The following is a 19,753-nucleotide window of genomic DNA, read 5'->3' on the forward strand; positions in this document are numbered from 1 at the left end:
GTAGTATTATTATCTACAACATACGTGGTTATATAGAATAAATAAATCTGGTAATTAAAATAATAAACACTAACACAGTGGCCTAGGGTAGATATAAGAAATATGGTCATTTCATTTAATTAGATTATGGCGATGGAACTTATGTAGGGTGAAAATTTCTTAGGGAAGGTCACATGATAATGAGATTTTGAGCTTGTATCTTACATGCAGGTATTCCGGTATGCTTTGATTTCCAATTATTTACTCTTTCCTATCTTTCCCTAATTCTTTATTGAACCAAGGCTTTCGTACTAAAAAACAACAAACATCAACTTGGAGGACTGTTAGTGGTACCGACGAGTTTTATACCGATGGGGGTATCGACGGACCTGTAAGGTTCATTACAGATCCTACATGGATGATTCGAGCCGTTCAATAACTTAAAACAAGATTAGCGTAGGCCCAAGAAAAATCAGCTCAATTTGATGTGTAGGTACTCGATCCGATCTTCCTTTTTTCATTCAGATTACAAGATTTGAAATCTGAATGAAAATAATGGAAGATTGAACCTACCCATATCGGATTGGGCTGATTTTTCACAACTCCACTCGATTTTTTAAAAAATTATTCAACGGCTCAAATCATCCATGTGGGACTCGTAGTAGGCCCCACGGGGACGTCGGTAGTCATTTGGTTGGTACTCTTATCATTTCGCATTAACTTGTATAACTACTATTTTTATAAGAATCCTATTCCTGCAAAGTTTTTGATAAATGGATGTCGGGGTCAACTTACGTGCACATAAACTAATTCTGAGATTTTGAAATTAACAACCAGACAAACTCTGCTACGGCCTTAAGGTTTGTAATGTTTCGCCTTCGTGGGATTCGAACATGCTAATGTCGTAGGAAATTTGGAAACTTTGAAGCCATTGATCTCATGCAATAATTCATCCTCTCTCCCTCCCTCCCTCCCTCCCAATCATAAGACAACAAACCCTTCTCTTGTTGAGTTGCAAAACTAATTAGAATAAGGAACATGTTGCACACAATAATGTTAAATAAATAAGGCAGAGGTGAAGAAGAGAGGAAAATAATTGTAAAGAATTAGTACTAAAGTTTATGAAGAATTATCATTTGGTAAGGAAGAGGAGCTAGCTAGGTCTTCTCGCCCACATAAAGTCTGGTCCTTGTCTGTGGGTACTCGACAACGCGGCATACAACGGTGCGGATATTACTCTAATACTCCCACTACTAATCTGAAAATTATGAAAAAACAACCCATACATACGCTCACGTGTATAGTGATGAAAAAACCGTTCACCGCTGGAAAAAGCCACCACAAAAATGACTATTTTGCTCAATGTTGTTGGGCTTCGAACGAACCGAGCTGCTCGCGAGTAGCTCAAGGCTCGGCTTGTTAAGGCATGGCAAGACTCAGATCATTTAGTGATCGATCTACTAAAGGATTCGAGTCTTGCTCGAATTTTAGGCCTGCTTATTTACGCTCGGCTTGTTTTATAAGGGCTCGTTTAATCAAGAAACCGAACTCGGCTAGCCAACCTTGAAGATAACAAAACTTGGCTCGGCTCGTTTGCGCCCCTGGCTGTACGTGACCATTAGTCTCGATGTGTTTATCAATTGCACGTAAATTAAGTAGTTCGTTCATTTCTCTTCAAACAAATATGATTCGGCTAAGTCTTTGCTGATGCCTGATTTTTTTGCATGTCTATTACTATTACTTCAAAGGGAACAAACACTCGTTTCACAGCCGCAAGCAGCGTCCCCGCTTCCATAAAAAAAAAAAAAAGGGGGAAGCGGAGGCGCTGCTGGGCCCAAATTCTGGGCCCACTCTGGTCTCGCTCCGATGATCGGAAGCGTTCACTTCGTAGAGCTCTTCGAGTAGAATAGTTATGCTAAAAATCAGCTTAATTGGATATCATTAAATGTCAAATCGGAACCCATATAACTCTCGGTCCATGGGTTACAATGGATTTGATCCAGTGTTTCGGATCCAATCTTTTCAAGATTATAACTCTCGGTCCATGGGTTACAGTGGATTTGATCCAGTGTTTCAGATCTATTCTTTTCAAGATAAAAAGGTTCCAATCAGACACTTAATGATATTCAATTAGGCTGATTTTTTGCATAGTAGTTCTACTCGACGAGCTCTACGAAGTGAACGCTTCCGATCATCGGAGCAAGACCGAAGTGGGCCCAAGGGGACAGCAGCACCCCCGCTTCCCCTTTTTTATGATGTGAATTTGAGTTTGAAACTGACTCAAATTTTTATCCGAGATTCGAAATCAAAATCTTGCTTTCATTTCTATGGAGCCATCGAAAAGCGAGTAGAAAAGGAAATGCACTTTTACTAACGTTAAGCGTTATTATAAAGGGACGTAAAAGTGGAGTTAATCATGATTTACTTACTCTTCTTTTAGTTTGAATCCTCTTTTTAACTTTTACCCTAAGGTAGTAAAAGTTCATGAAGAACAGATTCTGTGATGTGTACGTTAAGGAAATGGATCCTCTCTGGTCTGTGTTTTGCACTTGAAGAGACGGTCTTGATCAATACCGTTCATTTGCTGCAATTACTGATTTGGATGTATTTTTAAGTTCTTTCCGGTAAAAAATAATGAGCAAATCCGAACAATTGATTATACCAATAGACGGTCCCGATTAAGATTGTCTCGTCTTGCAAATCCGAACTATTGATTATACCAATACACGGATCATTTTGTTGCAATTAATGATGTGGATGTATTAATTTTTAAGCTCTTACCTGTAAGAGTTAATACTTACCGGTAAAAATTTATGAGCAAATCCGAACCATTGATTATACCAATGGACGGTCCCGATCAAGACTGTCTCGTCCATTAAATCGCCAAATCCGAACCACTGATTATACCAATATACAGTCTCGATCAAGACTGTCTTGGACTAGAGAGGATCCGGATCTGTGGGCTAATGTCATCTCGTTTTCAGTACATTAATACAAGTATCTCACTCTTAGATTTGGTTGGTTAATTTTCGTTTTCAATCGGTCTCTATTTGGGATTTATTCAAGTATCTCACTCTTTCGATTTGGTTGTCTTTGTATTATGAAAGCGAAATGACCTTTGATTACTTATAAGTTACATGCAGACGATAGGAGAAGAAAGAGGGAGAAAAATATAGTGAAGTGATACTCCTATGTGAAAGTGTCACTTTCTTCACTGTTGAAATGTGTCTTTCACTCCCTTTCAAAAATCTAATGATTCATTTTCATGCAAATTAAGCAAGATTTAGAAAAAGTAGAAGTTAACATTATGAATGGAGGACTATGGGTATTTTCTCACTTTTGGAATGATTTGGTGTCACTTCTTTATTTCAAACCAGCATAAATTACAGTTACTGCAACCAATTCCATTTCTTCCCATTTAAGTATTAAAATGGTTCATCATATTTCGCTGTCCCGCGGGCCCGCGGCTAAATTATAGTTATTATTCTCGTTTTCAATTCTTGCTTCTACTCTTAATCCTTGCTTTTGCAAATCTTAGTAGCTTGAGATTTCTTTCAGACGACGTTTTCATGCTCACGCCAAGCAGAATCGCATTATATATGAGTTATCCCTAAGCAGGAACGGTTGCAGAACTTTAATTTTCGCGGTGACAAAAATGTAAGCAAATTTTTGTATAAAAAACACTATATACAATAAATATACTTACTTTGATTAAAAACTTACGGGGCTTAATATATTTTGTTTTATTGAGTTATATAATCTACTTACCGACAAATTTAAGTGAATTTTTATTAGTATACTATGGATTTATACAAATGATGCAATGCAAACAATATTAAACAAAAATCAAATTATGTCTTGAAAATATATAAAATTTTAGTACATTTTTTGAATTCATAGGGTTTGCTTGAACCCAACCCCTAAAATGCTAGTGGAACTACCCCTAGCCCCATGGCTCCACCTTATGGGCTCATCGCAAACACTAGTGTCTGTAAGCCCCGCACTTATATGAGTGAAATTATTTATTTGTTTGTGCATGTGTTTGTGGTTATAGAGTTATGTTGAGAGGAGCTTGGAGGGGCAACATGATCAAATTAAATAAGAAATTCGAACTTTGACTTTGAGGTATGTGGTTCCCGGTATTGGGCTCGTGTGAGGTGTAATCTTGAGACTATTGTCTGTATTCTCCCACATGAAGGATAAGGTTCCAATTAATTAAACACGTCTGCCAAATTTTCAACCAATAAACCTCTCACGAAATGTGTAATCAATAATAACTAGTGATTTCGCAACGGAAATGGATCCTCTCCCGTCATACTTTTTGACCGTAGGAGACAGTCCACGTCGTGATCGTCCATTTGCTACAATGAATGGTTGAAATTTGTTCAAAAACTCTTTTAACTCTTCCACGGAAGAGTTTTGAACAAATCCGAACCATTGATTATGAAATACCAATGAACGGTCGCAATGTAGACTTATCCCCTCCCGTCCAAAAGTACGACTGGAGAGGAGCCGGATCTGCAACGGAAATGCTTATTCTTATGCCAGGTGCAGCGCTACAACTTTGTAACCACCAATGTTGCCGCGGCCTGCCTCCATCACCCTTGCTCTCCGGCCACCATAACTCTACCACCAACGCCGCATTCCACCCCTACCATCACTGTTGCTACATCACTACCATAGAACCAAAAACACCGCCCATCACCACACTGCATTAGCCACCACCACCTATTTCACTGAATGAATGCAATAACTAGAATGCCAAAAAAATTGCAACCTTCAGCAGCTTCAAGTGCCTATCAGTCACAATCAAACTTGATTAAATGCATCGCTCTATCTTCAGTAAGTACCAAACCTTACCCAAATTATAAGTTGGACATCCATTTTCCAGTATGTAATATGTACAACTTCCACAACTCTTGCAAATTGTCTTTTCTAAAACGCAGGCAACCTCTTGAGAAACAATGTGTTGCCTTACACGCATTGTAAAATACAGCGTTCAACTGGATGCACAAACAAAATGCACTTCTTGCATTTCCTCAACATAAAAAACACGGATGTGCAAACATGTGATTCTTACATCCCTCCGTGGGTGTGGGTGGGATTTTTAGGTAAGGCACTCTGTTCTGCCCAACAGGCTTCTGAAAAATCTATGAATGATACTTTAACCGGCAATGCCGTATGATTCTTCCTTCGTGTAGCTAGCGAATACACCTTGAAAGCTTGTATATCACCCAACATGGAACACCGAATGAAGGGGGTGAGAGAGACCCTAGTACTTGCACAAAAAAGGATTACAAAAGAATGGAAGCTGAGTCACCAAATAATCTGTTCATCTGTACCTATAACACCGGGAAAGTGCCGACAGAAATTTGCAGCTCTTGAATATTACACATCAGACACGGTTAAGGAGTTAATGGTCACACCCATCAAGCCATTGCGAGCCATGCACTCCAGTTCATGCCCCACAAAACTGCAGCCACTGGTGCCTTCCTGGAGTTGCAGCCACAAGCAATAAACTCAGCTATGCTCACCTAGGTTGTGCTAGGGTCCTGGATTTGCAAAGGGTTTGTCAGAGGAAAGATGATGGATAAGAAAATAGATCAAGTGGACAAGAAAACTAAATTATTTGATCTCCTGCCATCATTTCCCTTACCCTTGAAAAGTTCGTCGAGAAGTACATAAGTCAAACAAAGCGCTACTGTCTAAACAATTCCAAATCAAATAAATTGAAACCAATGGTTACCTAGTATCAAAGAGCTCAGTTGAAGATTATGAGGGTTAATGGTAGTCGAGGCACTTGGATTCAGGATATTTCCTTCGCATCTTCATGGGGATTCACCTCAGTTGTTTCCAGTTCTTTCAACTTCTCAAGCTGCCTCAGGAGATATAACCTTTCTGGCCCGTATGTGGATGGTATCTGCAAGCAGAGAAAGAAGTACCTTGTCAGTCAGGATCGAGGTCCATTTAAGCACTTACGATAACAAAAATAAATAAAGGGAAAAAAAAATCTCAGGATCCCGAGATACAGACCAGCGATGGTACATATCTCTGAATTGCTGCCAACATTGCCGCATGCCCAACTGCAGTAACCTGTTTGCACAGTTACAACCGTTCAGAGATTGAAATTGGTTAGCAAACCAATCAAAGTGGGGGCAAAACACGGACATACTGAAGTTCGAATAGAGCGGGAGTAAGATAAAAGTAAGAGCAACATATCTTGTTGGAAAAAATTCAGATTAAGGCCACAAAAAACAGTAGTATCAATCGCATTATTTAAATCCTAGCCATGCCAGCCACTGGCTTGCAAGAGCAGAGGGCTAGGGCTGTGGGGTCTAGTGGACCCACTGGGTTGGAAAATTTTCTTATAGAAATGGGTTTCTCTCTTTTTAAAAATATCTCACATTCGACCAATGTCTGACCCCATAGGTATTAGAAATATCTTATAAACCCCATTAACATTACAATCTTTGTGCTTTTATCATTGCTCTAGGCATCTGACCAGTGAGCCCAATCAAACTTCTGGTTTAGTCAGGCAAGCCAGGTTGCTTCTATTTGCAGTCTGCTGCAGACACAACCCCATTCGTTCAAGACACTTCCTGTCTATCTGAACATTTCCTACATCAAACATGTGAATGTTTGCAAGCCAATTCACAGAGGCAAGGCAGTAATGAGTGAATTCTTTCATGATTTACTATAAAATTAGGGGAGACGAGAGCACTGGAAAAAAGAATGACAAGAAAAGCTCTTACAACTGCAGAAGGGTTCTATGACAGTGGCCCATGACAAAATAATTCCGGACAAGTGATTAAGTACAAAAAAGAGTTATGCAGACACACAAGGAAAAAGCCAAAAGCTTCTCCAAATAGGCATGGAGTTATGTCTGCAAACGCTGCCCAGAGTTCATTGGTTAGCAGTCCTATTTATAATATGAACAAAGAGCCACTTGCTACAAATAAATCTACAGAAATCACGACATTCTCGTATACAACTGAAGTTACAAGACTATTAGAACTCACAGGAAGGAGCATGAGGAAGCCAATAGGAACTACAGATGCCAAATCAGTTAATGTCCTTTGGAGAACTTTCTTTTCTTTATCTGTCAATTCGTCCCCTATTAAGACCCTTCTAAGCAATCCCAAAGCCGCAGCAACATCAATGGCGAGAAGCTGCGTCCCTTGCCAAACATCCTGCTTATAAACAACAGGATGATCATCAGTTTAAGGTTTTTAACAGCAAACCACTTTCATCAGGCTGACATTATTGTCATGAGTAGTTAAATCACTTCCTCGTTTAACCCATCAATGTGATGCATACAATATGAAACATTAAATGGGAAACCATACAGGCAATATCATCTCACTTGAACCCATTAGATGTAGCGTTTAACCCGTCAATGTGATGAATACATATGAAACATTAAACAGGCAATCATATATATTTAATAATAAGAACATTAATCTACCGGTAACTAGTGGTAAAAATTTCAGTACCGTGCTGGTTTCTTTAAGCTTATCAAATGATTTCTCAATGATGTTCCCTTTCTTCTGAACTGGGGCTAGTTGAGCACCTTCATAAGAATAATTGGAACTACGATCTTTCCATTTAACTTCCTCCTGAAACAGGTGCATTAAATAATTAATGTAATCTAATAACAAGCCAAGTAGAATTTCAATCAGAAGCAAGAAACAAAGTTTCTAGAGCCGCCAGTTTCAAGAATGTCTTTTTTTGTGTTATTTTACCCTCTTATAGCTTAACTTTGCTATTTTTATTGTATTCATCAATGATACGTGGTTGTCAACACTAGTGTTATAAAACTGGGGCAATTCAAATGAGATCCAGACAGAATAACATATTCAGACTCGCTCCCTTTGCAGTCAATTCCTGAAACTACGGCTCCAAAAAATCGTGCAGTGGATGTGTCAGGTTCAAAAGTGTCTCCCTGAGGAGTGTAGCATATCCAGAAGTAACATAGTCAGATTTACTTTAACATAATCTCATGTTCTGGTTAAAAGACATTTTCTGGGTCCAGATTCACATGATGTCTGACTGACGGAATAAATTGACACGTGCCGACATGAGAAAAATTAAGGCACTAAATTGTCCAAATGAAAACTGAAGGACCAAAAGGATAATTCAACACAAATCCTTACAAGGGTGTACAATATTATTTACCCAGAAGAGGCATTATGAAATCACTACATTCTTGTATCCAATCACAATTTAGGAATTCATTAGTGAAACCACAAATAAGAGTACCGGAGGAACAAAGAGAAAGGAATAAACGAAATCAAAACCTAAGGTATGAGATGTAGAACCGTGACAATATATTACATACAACCAGAGGATGATTAAGAGATCCCTTTCAAAATTATCTATACAAACAGAGAGCAATACCTCTTCATTTTCAGCTTGATCAGCACTTCTTTGGACCCTTTTCTCTAGTTCTATAAGCTCATTCCTCAAAAGTTCAAACCGTTGAATTTCATTCGACTGCAAGTCTTCTACGCCCATACTCGATGCACTCTTTCGAAAAAGCTCATCATCCTGTTTATAGAAATTCAATTAAAAATACTTTTCAGCTCAAAGGAGCATGGCTAAGCTCTTCTCGGAGATTATTGATATCTAGAATAGCCAAGTTCGTTTTAAGCAGAAGTGCGCAATGACAAATATATCTGCAAAAACAATAAGAATACTTTGAACCGGCCAACCAGCTATTAAATGCCGGCGGAAAAGAAACCTTAGTACTAGGGTCAATGTTGAATTACGTATTTCCAATACTGAGGACATTGTGTTTGAAGGATATCCTTTTTACATATTTTCGGCGAAATTTTTACATTAACACCACTCAAAGTTTCATGGAGTTAACTTCGAAGGTCATAGGAAGCCAATGTGCAGCATAGCAGTATGATAATATCATAAAACCATTCGCGGTTACCCTTCACACTGGACAGACTATTTGCATAAGAACTCCAAAGGCAAAACCTATGTTTAGCATATATAAAATGCCATGTTAAACAGTCTCTCTCCAGCAAGTCAAAATTCAAAACTATGGATGGGCGCATGGGGCAGAGATTACATTTGCATGTACTTCTCAAGATAAAAGGCAGCAGCATTGGCTTTTACTAGGATAACAAAGTTGACCAAACTTTAAATGAACTGGCTCTACATAAAAGAATCTAGTGTAAAATTGATTCAGAGGTAGGATACTCTAGCATTTAATCCCAGATCATACACTCTTTACATTTGAGTCAGCTCTACTGAAATAGTATCAATAAATGCAAGCAATCCCTTTTTCATTGATGCTGGACTTGAAATGGAATTGAATGTTGAAACATCAAATAAGCATTGCGATTTGCCAAAGAACACCAATCAATAAGTCAATCAGTAAAAATGTAAGGCATACATTTCCATCTGCAGTTAATGACCCAGGATCAGACCTCCTGTTTGGAATGTGTAAAAGGAAGTTCCATAATCCTCGAGGTTTCCTGAGAAGTCAGATGAATGGTAACAACAAATAAGATGAAACAAACAAAAGAATGCAGCAGGTTTACAATCAATAAACAAGTCAATAGAAAGTGGAAGGCCTGTAAAAGTTCAAAGCAACTGGAGAAATTTCAAATACCTCTTGCTAACGTCCCTGGAACTCTTTCCATTTTCTCCTTGTTGCTGCTCACTGATGGAAGGAGGACTGGTATCATCATCTCCCTAGAAGGGTAATCAAAAGTCCGAGTTAGAAAAGGTGAAAAATGAACAATTATATCAAGACAAGAAGATGTTCCATAGCATGCATAACTTTTGAAGCTGAGAAGCAAAAGCTGCAAAACATAGCTTTGATGAGCCACAATCAAGTGTAAACAGTAAAGTTAAGAGGGCGACGTAGATAGCATTCCCAGGAAAGCATGAACTCTCAGCTCACGGTGCTGGAAACATCACTTTTCAAGTTCGTATTCGATGATGAATTAACCCTTGTTCTGCCATCTTCAAAAAATGTATCTACAACGCTTATGTGTGTCGCCAATCTTTGATTAGAATTCTATGATTTGAATGCTTTAATTATCACAACGCAACGGCCAAAGCAAGCAATCTTTAATGTGCTTATTAAAGAACAGCACGAAAAAGAAACTGCAAAGCAGTTCATATAGAGATTCCCCCAAAAAATTGAAAACATCCAAAATATACCAGAAGGGAGGCTTGAGATGAAGAATTGACCGAGAAGAAGAATGTGGCTTACAAAATGCCCCACAAGAGGGTTCCAAATATTGGCCGTTCCAGATCGCATCAGCCCATAGGCCCCATACAATGTAGTGTCACTACTGATACTTGGCCCAATACCAAAATTTAGAACCCTGCTGAACAGAGTCCCCTTTTATTTATATCACTTTCACTATCTTAAGCAAAACCCTGATTGAGATTTATAATGAGCCCAATGAATGTCTAGATATAGAGGGCTGAAAAACTGGTGAAGGGTGATACATGAACAAGACTGGATATTTTGTACTTTGCCTCGTGTAACATGACAAAGTGCTGAAAACTACATGCAAATACAGGTTGTTCACCTCTAATTGCATTTGAATGTCCACCAGTCCCAGGACCCGAAAACAAACTATGCCAACTTTGGACGAAGAGAAATAAAATATCAAACAAAAATTAGTCAATGCTTATTTCTGAAGCTATGAGTGTATTATAAACAAAAATTAGTCAATGCTTATTTTTGAAGCTATGAGTGTATTATAATAAGGTTATTGAAGGATGCATGACAATATCTAACAGAAACAAAAGCCCAATCAGCCAAATACTAGAATGTGAGATTTCAAGATGTGCAAAATAGAATATTTGTAACAAGTTGGTGGCTCATAAATAAGTTAGGTCAGAAGGAAACTACAGCAGTAGAACGCAGTCCCTGTCAATCAACAAATTGTCCTAGGATACAACTTATGGCGCTTAAATGAAATCCAGAAGCAGACCTGCTGAAGGGAATCTGCCTTTGCTCTAAAAGATGCCTCTAGATATTCAGCTTCTTTCTTAAGTCTCCTTATCCGCTCAAGATCAGTACAAGCAGCCTTTAAATGCTCTTTACCAGAAATAGAACTTGACACATGGAGCTCTTGAAGTAACTCCTCTAGCCTTAACAGGGCTTCTTCAACACTCTCCATTGCCTGAAGGCAAATGCCACATCCATTCAGTTGCACAACATAACAAAGGTTCATAGAAGTCCACATATACAAAGACAAGACCATAATACTCGAAAAATAAGGAGATTGCAAAACCCTCTACCAGGGCTAAAGTGACCAAACACCATTCAAATTGTGAAGGCCTGTTAAAACAACAATTTAAAACAATAGTCAGGTGTCCAATGAAGCAAACGATTCAAACAATTGAGTGTTCTGATGCCCTTCGCTGCAAGTTTCCAACATAATATGCCTCAAAGACGTTGAAACATGGAGTACATGATACTTTTTTACCCAGGGCACATCATCAACAAACCTCGAATGTATGTGTCTCAGTATGAGATATAAACGAGAGTCACGAGACTGATGTGCGACGGCATGAAAAATAAGAAAAGAATTGGGAACCAAAGTCAACATACTAACATATCACACGGTCAAAAAACTTGCATAATTTCAACTAGGAGGGAAATTTCATCTAATTGTTTCTTCTTTCTTTGAAATCATAACGAAGAACAATAAGAAGAAAAAAATGATAAGTAGAAAGATGCGGACAACATTCTTTAGCTCAACATAGGCAGGCCATAACCACTTACATCCCTTTTTCTTTTTCGATTTTTTCCCAATCGCAGTACCGACCTTTAGAAGTATAACGTTATTATTTTCGCTAATACCTTGAATCTTTCTTAATTGGCAGTGCTTTGTTTTTCTCTCTTTTCCTTTTTATAAAGTTTTCTATAGTTTCTTTAGATTACACGGAGAGCTTGAAAGATATAGTTCGCTTAGTTTACAAGAAGAGAGAACTTGAAATAGAGCCTCTTTATAAGGAAATACAGCCAAAGCCTTGCAGGTCCTACGGAACTAAAATTGTTGTACAAAAATATGCTATATCAAAATGGAAGTTAGGGTTTTGACGAATTTGGGCATAGGGTTTTAAACTACAACCACTTCAAACCTCTATGTACACAAGACATATAGCAGTCTGAGGGCTACCTTATCAAAAGAAGAATCTGGTTCTTTTCCAGTCAGTGAATAGGTGCCAGATCCAATCCTATCAACAGATTGCTCAACACTGCCTTCACTAATTTCATTCCTGCGCCAAATTGCCTCAAATAAGTTTTTTTTGTTTGTAGAGAGAGAGAGAGAGAGAGAGAGAGATTAAATGTATTATAAACTTCAATTCAGAAGGTTGTGCTGGGCATTTACTAATTGTACTTTATGAGAGGGGGGGGGGGGGGGGGGGGGGGGGGTTCAGCTTACCTTCGAACCTTAAGTTCTTCCATGCACTCCATCAATTTGTTGTGCCTAAACATAGAGAGGTCTTTGTTTAGTTAATCACAGGACATGGAACTCATCAATTTTCATCTTACGAATCACAAGATTATATACCCTTTGGAAAGAAACCTTGCCGCCTTAACATTAGAAGGGTTCTCCAGCCATTTACTGTACTTGATGAAGCTCTGGATCCAATAAGAGCAAACATCTAACAATTGGGGGATGGCTTCAGCATTTGGAGGACCTTCATATGTACTTTTGTGGCCATGAGAGCGTTTTGAGGTGCTCGTAATGCCTGGATAAAAAGGAAGCCACTCCATCTCTTCACAAACTACCTATTATATGAACGTACTTCTCAGATTGAAAACAAAAGTATCTTGCCAAATGAATTTGAAGTTTAGAGAAACTGACCTCGACATACAGTTGATAAGAACTTATTGAGGAAAGCTGAGGATAATATAATACACTGCCCCCAATAAGGTATCTGCTTTAAGGAGACAATGACTATTATATTCGAAATAGTATGCAGTGAAAATACTAACCAAGCCAACTGAAAATTAACATGAGAACTTGTACCTTAAGAAGCCTTCAATAGGTTCATTGACAACTTCAAAGCCATTTGCAGAAAGAAATGATTTAGTGCTTCTCCCCAAGGCAATGAAGAATCCAAATATAGCCAAATCCCTTTCCAACACCTTCGATATCATCAAACACCACAAACAATTATACAGGTAAATGCTTAGTTAACAGAAAACTATTAAGCCAAACCGTTCGTCTCCAGACTAGCTAATATGATTCACATGTTACAAAGTGTTCCTAGAGTATCTCTATCAACCAACCACAAGAAGATGCCAAACCATAAAGCATGAGAAGAAAAGTTGGAAAAAGTACAAAGTTCACAAGGGGCTCATTACAACCTTTTGTTATCAAGTTAGTATTTTGAGTCTTACAGTATCAGAATTATTCCAACTGGACCAAAAAAAGTTATTTCATTTAAGTTCCAAAATCAATAGGATTCCAGTTATATAAATATTTGCTAAACATGTTGTGGATTATGGGCTATAGGTTGTATCAAAAGTCTAGATACACTTGGGAACCCAGATAGTCACCCTCTCCAATACAGAAAAGTTATGCAAAAGTTTTTGACTCTGAATGAGTGATTTTATTTTATTTTGACAAGTATGAATGCGTGATTTTAATTAACCATCAGAATCTTCTTCTTGGTCTCTGACTCTCACAAATACTAAGTCTCAGTGATTATAGTTCACATCCCCGAAAGTGGCAATGTTTTATCATCAAAACCTCATAATTTATCCTCTAATGTTTGTGCTTCAATTCAAACCAAAAGGCTGAAAAAGTACATTGTCCCATCATCCAAGCACCAGCCTTTAAAACTAAGTCAATTCTGCCCTTTCCATCAACAAAATAGCGATCACTCAGATACACTAAAAAAATCTTGGAACTACAACCTCCTAAAGCAACTGAAAGAAAATTTGACTCTCTAAACCTGTCCAACACTGCCAGTCAGCCCCTCTCAACATGGAGGGTATTGTACTATTAGTATCGACCTTAAGGTACAGACAAGAACAAGCCAAGTAACTGAAGCTCTGTTAGCGGTAATCAAAAGAAGGATTTGGCTTCCAGCAAAGCAAATTATAGTTGCTTGAAGGAAACTATATCCGTAGCTCTAGGACTAGAATCAAAGACTTGAGGACTATAACATACACACTATGACACTACTTTTAAACAAGTAATGCTTGAAACCACAACACATAAGCAAGCCATCTTCGGCATGAGTTTACACCATTAGTACTAATTCCAGCATCCTCAATTTAACATTATCGACTATTTTCTGATATGTTAAAGCATCTCATTTTTGTTGCTAATTTAATTACTCTTTCACATGCTAAATTATTTTGCTTCAGAAGGTGAGGAGGGCACAGGGAAGACAGCTCATATCCTGGGCACCTCACATGTCTACAATAGATTTAACCTCTAAACTAGAAAACAGACCTATATGACCACTTAAACTTTCCAATCAATGGAACACCTATTCAGAAGTAAAATGCCTACAGGTTGTATTGAGTTAAGTGTTACATGATTGAGAAATGCATTACTGCTGACCTCAATGCTTTCACATGTTGTGAGTCTTGACCATATTCTCTCTCTATCTATAGCTCGCTGCAGCTGTTTCTGTACTAGACTCACCCAGAATAGAACCTCTTCCATTCCCCCATCATTTCCCACTCTACATGCAGCAGCTCGAGGACCAAAATGAACAAGAAATTCTCTGTGTAGACCAATATCCTTTACGGAACGATAAGTTTGGCGTATAGGAATGAAATCAACCAGCATGTCCATCAATCTACCAGTTATATCAGGTATCATGGAGAAGAACTGTGAGCATGACACTTTTGTTGGACCAAGCTTTGTGATTGCTGCAATGCAACTCAGTGCCAGCATGATGAGTGTTATATCCTTTGCATTGCCTGGACCAACGCAGCTTCCATTACCAGACCTGGGAAACAAACAGAACAAATATGCAACTTAAGATTACCAGGCAATCTATAGACAATATTTGTTGGAAAGTGACTAAAATTCCTATATTAAATCGGTTTAGGCTTAGGCCCCGTTCCGCTTTCTTTCTAAACCTTCTTTTTCAAAAAGAAGGTAATTTTAAACTCAAATATAACGAAAATGAAAAATAATATTTCAAATTTCTTTTGCACCGTTTAAAAGATCTCAATGAGATCTATCAAACAAGATCCATATTGGTAGGAAAATTATTTGCGTAACCACATGATTTTTTAGTTTGAAATTACCTTCCTTTTCTAAAAGTTCTTTTTTTTAAAAACCAGAACGGGACCTTATGTGACTAGAATTCCTATGCTAAGTCAGTTTAGGTGTTTTCCTATAAATAGGGACCTTGGGGGTTGCTACGGTATATGGTTCTTTTGTTCAAGGGCTTAGATATTAGGGTTTTGTTCATCTCTTTGGGTTCCACTAGAGATTTGTCCCTAGATATCTGTTTGGTGCTTCATTGAGAGTTACGGGTATAGCCGACTCTTTGTTTCTCCCCCCGTTTATAGTAAATCTTCTTGCTCTTCTCCCCGTGGAGTACGTTCTTGCTTTGTGCTTGAGCGGAACCACATATATCTTTGTGTTCTTGTTTATCGCTTGTTGATTTGTTATATTCTCAATTTTGTGTTCGGCACAACAAATGTTCAATAACATGGAGTTGGCTACATACATAGAAGTTGCCGCAATAAAGCAGATATCACTTTCAAAATAATTGACAAAACTAGCCACCACTGTCGGGACTTGCTCAGACCAAAACCATTCAGAAGCTTCCGGTTGCTTGGTTGATAGTTTCTCACTTATTACACTTTCCAGAGGACCAGATTGCCGTAACAAACTGCAGTAATCAAATGGTTAGACCACCTCAAAAAGCCAATCTCAAGAGGAAGCAACACAGATAATGAACTAAAAAAAGTACACAACTAGCATTAATGAAAAATGGAATTAACAACTCCACTTAAGAAAAGAGACCCTGGAGAAAATTAGAGATCATTGAAAATGAACAAGTAGCCACTCAGTCACATAATTTGTATGGCTTATAGCCATCTTGTAAATCATTTCCTTTGTTTGACAGGTTCACAGAAAACCACCCTGAGAGAATCGGAACATTCATCCATCCTGTTTTAAAGTACACAATTAGAATTTCAGAACATGATAGGCCCGTCCAAGGAACGTTATAAGCCCATCCAAAACGAAATGAGACTAAAACATCCACAGATATGAAATATCAGCCATTTCCCTTTGCTTGAATGTTGTCGTGGATCATATATAATCTGAAAGCAAAAAGGGCCAATTCTTATCCCAACTATCCAGATTTATGACTAGAATCAAGATAAAATATTAATGGTGTGAATAATTTATTTATAAATTAACTCTAGTAGAAACATTATACTTGCAATAAGGTAAACATGTAGAATGAAATTCTGATGGTGGTAGGTGCACAACCATGTATCTACATAACTCTCTCTCCCATAGTGATTCCATCTTGTTCCTCGGCAATAATCTCAAATACCTTTTTCTATGTTTAGATAAAGCACATTGTGAAACATGCCCATAGAAGTTAAATGCATAAATTTAATGATATGACTGCCCGAAGGGTTATACAGTTTGAGCTCCTCAGCTTCAGCTATAAGATAAAAATAATGATCCCTCCCTCCCTCTCAAAACCAGCTACATTACCATATTTCATTTTAATTAGAACACAAATTTTTTTACCTCCTTTGGACAAAAACATTTATATCTCTGTCTCGTTCATCTCCTCGAGATGAAATCTCGCTTGCTGCTTGGAGTAGGGCATACACAGAAGCCTGAAAAAAATCTATAGCCAATATTAACCAAGTTGGGCATGAACAAGCGTTCAAGAACTGATTATTCACAACTCAAGTCAAAACCTCAGCATAATGACTCGGAATTCATACTCCGAAGCACGCTTTGCCAAAACATCATAAAAGTTCTTAAATCAAAAGTTCCCATGATTCCCCAGAGTAGCAAAGTAAGAATGTAGATACCTTCTGGATAGAATATTACAAGCTCATAAAGAAAAACAAGTATGCCGTAAGTAGTGAAGAAAGGTTGTAACTTGTCAGTTTTTCTTTTTGGTAATAAGTAAAAGTTGTAACTATGCCAAGTCCACTTGCGAGAGGATCACTAAATCACAATTCAGAATCTTTATGTGTATATCCATCATCAAGATTCAACAAGAACAATCAAAGAAGCCATGAGAACACATTTGCTGGCCTGAAATAGTATATTGTGTAGTAACTCGATGCCTGAAAACAATTTGGATAGGACACCAGTCACACCACAAGTACGAGTTGGGTATGGGTTTCCTATTGCAGGTAAGTATCCTACTATCCCTAAACTGTCTCTTCTCTAGTTCTTCTTGACAATATCTCTTTTTCAAAAGCATGGAAGACAACTACTAAAAATATGAGTAACAACCTATGAAGAACCGACACTCCTAGAGGTTGCCGTAACCACGTATTGGACACAGAGACATGCGAGGACACGTATGAAACACGCCACATGGCATGTCCCTTATATTAAATTAACTTTTGGAGGGGGACACGGCAGGGACACATTCGGGGACACGGCGAGGGTAGAAGTGTAATATTATTTTCTTTTTTCGAGGTTAAAAATGTTATTAATCAAATGTTTGGGTTTTAGTGTAATCAAACCTATATAAACAATCCTAAATGATCAATAAACAATCAGATATTAGTGTAATCTCTCTCTCTCTCTCTCTCTCTCTCTCTCTCTCTAGAATTTCCGTGTCCATATCCGTTAGGTAACAACAGTGCGGATATGCACTTTGTGCATGAGTGAAATAGAGACAAGACTTGGAACATTCAGCATTCACACCAACTCCAATGAAAATTTTCGTGACAAACCTGATAAGATAGTGCCTTCACCCATGCATTTTGGTCTACACCAAGCCATGCAGTAGAGAACCAGGAATTTCTTAATAATGAGATCTGTTCCTTAATTTCCAATTCAAACACCCTAGCGGCATCATGTAACAATTGAACAAGGCCATCACTATAATCATTACTTGGCAGTGATTGATCAAGCTTGGCCCTTGTTTCATCAACACCCCTGCTACGACTTGATGGGGGACTTCCATTGACAGTAACACCGTCCTCAGCAGTGGCAAAGGGAAGGAAATGTCCTCCCCTCGATTTATAGGAGGTTGACCGAGTTTTCCGAAAATTCAACAATCTGCAGCTTAGGTTTAAATTACTGTGAACTGAAGAAGAAAGCTTTATACGGCATCTTTTCTTTGAATGACCCCAGTTGAACAGTAGACAATCCAAGTCAACCACCTTTTTGTTGGAAAAACAGGTTCTAGTTGGTTCTCGTGAGAGCAATCCATTTGAAGAACTGCAAATATAGAGTTCCAGAATGAGCTCCATACAGAGACACAAATATTATACCACGATTATGTGAAGTTTATAGTTGCATGACATGTAGAACTATCGATAATTGGGTTATCTACATGCATGATTTTCTCGTTAATTGAGAATCTGGTTTCACCATTTTTAGTTGGTCAATACAAAAAGATCAACTTAGCAGCATCACGTAAACATTGGGGTTATCTACAGGCATGATAAGGAATGCTTATCAAGTCACAATTCAGTCAACAACCCCGGTAAACTACACCCAAATTCAGTGGCAGACAGAAGGGGGTGCCCCAGCCCCTGCACGACTTCAAATGTTTTCACATATTATACTAGTTTTTTTAGGTTAATTTAGGAAATTTCTTTAGGATTGGCCCCTGCAAGTCTTTGGGTTAAAAATTCTTCTTAAAATTCTTATGTGAGGAAAAAATTCCTGTAATTTCAAGTTACGCACATACACACAATCTCTCCCTTTCCTCAGACCTCATAAGTAGCACTATATACATATGAAATATGTTTCCCGTATAGTTTGGGCCCGTGCTGGACACAAATCCTATGTCCACCACCGCCAACACTTCAACCAACAACCCAGGTAAACTAAACTAATCTTATTCAGCCAAACAAGACTATACAAATAATCATACACACAAGAATCACAATTTAACCTAGCACACTCGGCAACAAGAAGAACTCTTCAAATTAAGAGAGAGAGAGAGAGAGAGAGAGAGAGAGAGAATTTAGACATAAACCTCGAGTTTACAAAGCTACGGTGTTGATGATGATGCAACTTGAGCGACATTAAAGAGATAATAATGAGTTGAAATATCCTGAGACGCTTGGCAAGAAAATCCTGGACCGAGGCAAAATTGCTGGAAAGAAAGCCGATGCTGACGTGGCAGCGAGGGTTTATCCGAACTCAGCACAATCAAAAGGTTTAGAGAGAGAGAGGCTATGGCGTGTTGGTGTTGAAGATTTCTTCAGTGGCGCAGACAGCGTAATAGTACTAGTGTGTGAGTGTGTGTGTGTGTGTGTGTGTGAGAGAGAGAGAGAGAGAGAGAGAGAGAGGGGTTTTGCAATGCTTGGGTATGTGGCTCTGATATCTCCGCTGTAAACGACGACAGGCAACCATACAGACAAGAGAGAGAGAGAGAGAGAGGAGAGAGAGGGAGTTTTCTCAGTTATCCGCAGAACAAAATACTACAAAGATGGACACAATTAGAACACGCTGCAGGCTTGGGAGCCATCTCTGATGATATATCAGGTCCTGCGCTTTTGGTAAACTTGGATTAGTTTAATTACTCTTTACCCTTTACTTAGGTACAGTTGTTTAATTTTCTGCTGATGTAATATAACAGA

General features: G+C 38.3%; 1 protein-coding gene across 2 annotated transcripts; it reads right to left on the reverse strand.

Annotated features, from left to right (window-relative positions):
• Positions 1-4,815: 4,815 nt before the first annotated feature.
• LOC131320674 (uncharacterized) lies at positions 4,816-19,619 on the reverse strand. Of its 2 annotated transcripts, XM_058351455.1 has the most exons (19): positions 19,147-19,619; positions 17,891-18,380; positions 16,716-16,807; positions 15,673-15,837; positions 14,547-14,940; positions 12,999-13,117; positions 12,834-12,906; positions 12,537-12,757; positions 12,408-12,452; positions 12,141-12,240; positions 10,947-11,138; positions 9,605-9,687; positions 9,386-9,467; positions 8,377-8,526; positions 7,473-7,595; positions 6,999-7,169; positions 6,013-6,072; positions 5,726-5,899; positions 4,816-5,531 (listed from the first exon to the last, which is right to left on the reverse strand). In XM_058351455.1, exons 1-18 carry the CDS (start codon positions 19,194-19,196, stop codon positions 5,786-5,788), a joined length of 2,724 nt encoding a protein of 907 aa, XP_058207438.1. In that variant the 5' UTR covers positions 19,197-19,619; the 3' UTR covers positions 4,816-5,531; positions 5,726-5,785. The 2 variants fall into 2 exon arrangements, with proteins under 2 accessions (XP_058207438.1, XP_058207449.1); XM_058351466.1 differs by lacking the exon at positions 19,147-19,619 and having other exon boundaries at positions 16,716-16,818; positions 17,891-18,017.
• Positions 19,620-19,753: the final 134 nt, after the last annotated feature.

Source organism: Rhododendron vialii, chromosome 1a (assembly GCF_030253575.1).
Source record: "Rhododendron vialii isolate Sample 1 chromosome 1a, ASM3025357v1".
Taxonomy (NCBI): Eukaryota; Viridiplantae; Streptophyta; class Magnoliopsida; order Ericales; family Ericaceae; genus Rhododendron; species Rhododendron vialii.

Excerpts from the sequence above, each read along its gene's own strand:
- LOC131320674 (XM_058351455.1), bottom strand. The coding sequence starts at position 19,196 with ATGTCGCTCAAGTTGCATCATCATCAACACCGTAGCTTTGTAAACTCG. Across the intron at positions 18,381-19,146 it reads CGTAGCTTTGTAAACTCGAG|TTCTTCAAATGGATTGCTCT; the intron begins GTTTATGTCTAA and ends CTATATTTGCAG. Across the intron at positions 5,900-6,012 it reads AGAGATATGTACCATCGCTG|ATACCATCCACATACGGGCC; the intron begins GTCTGTATCTCG and ends CTCTGCTTGCAG.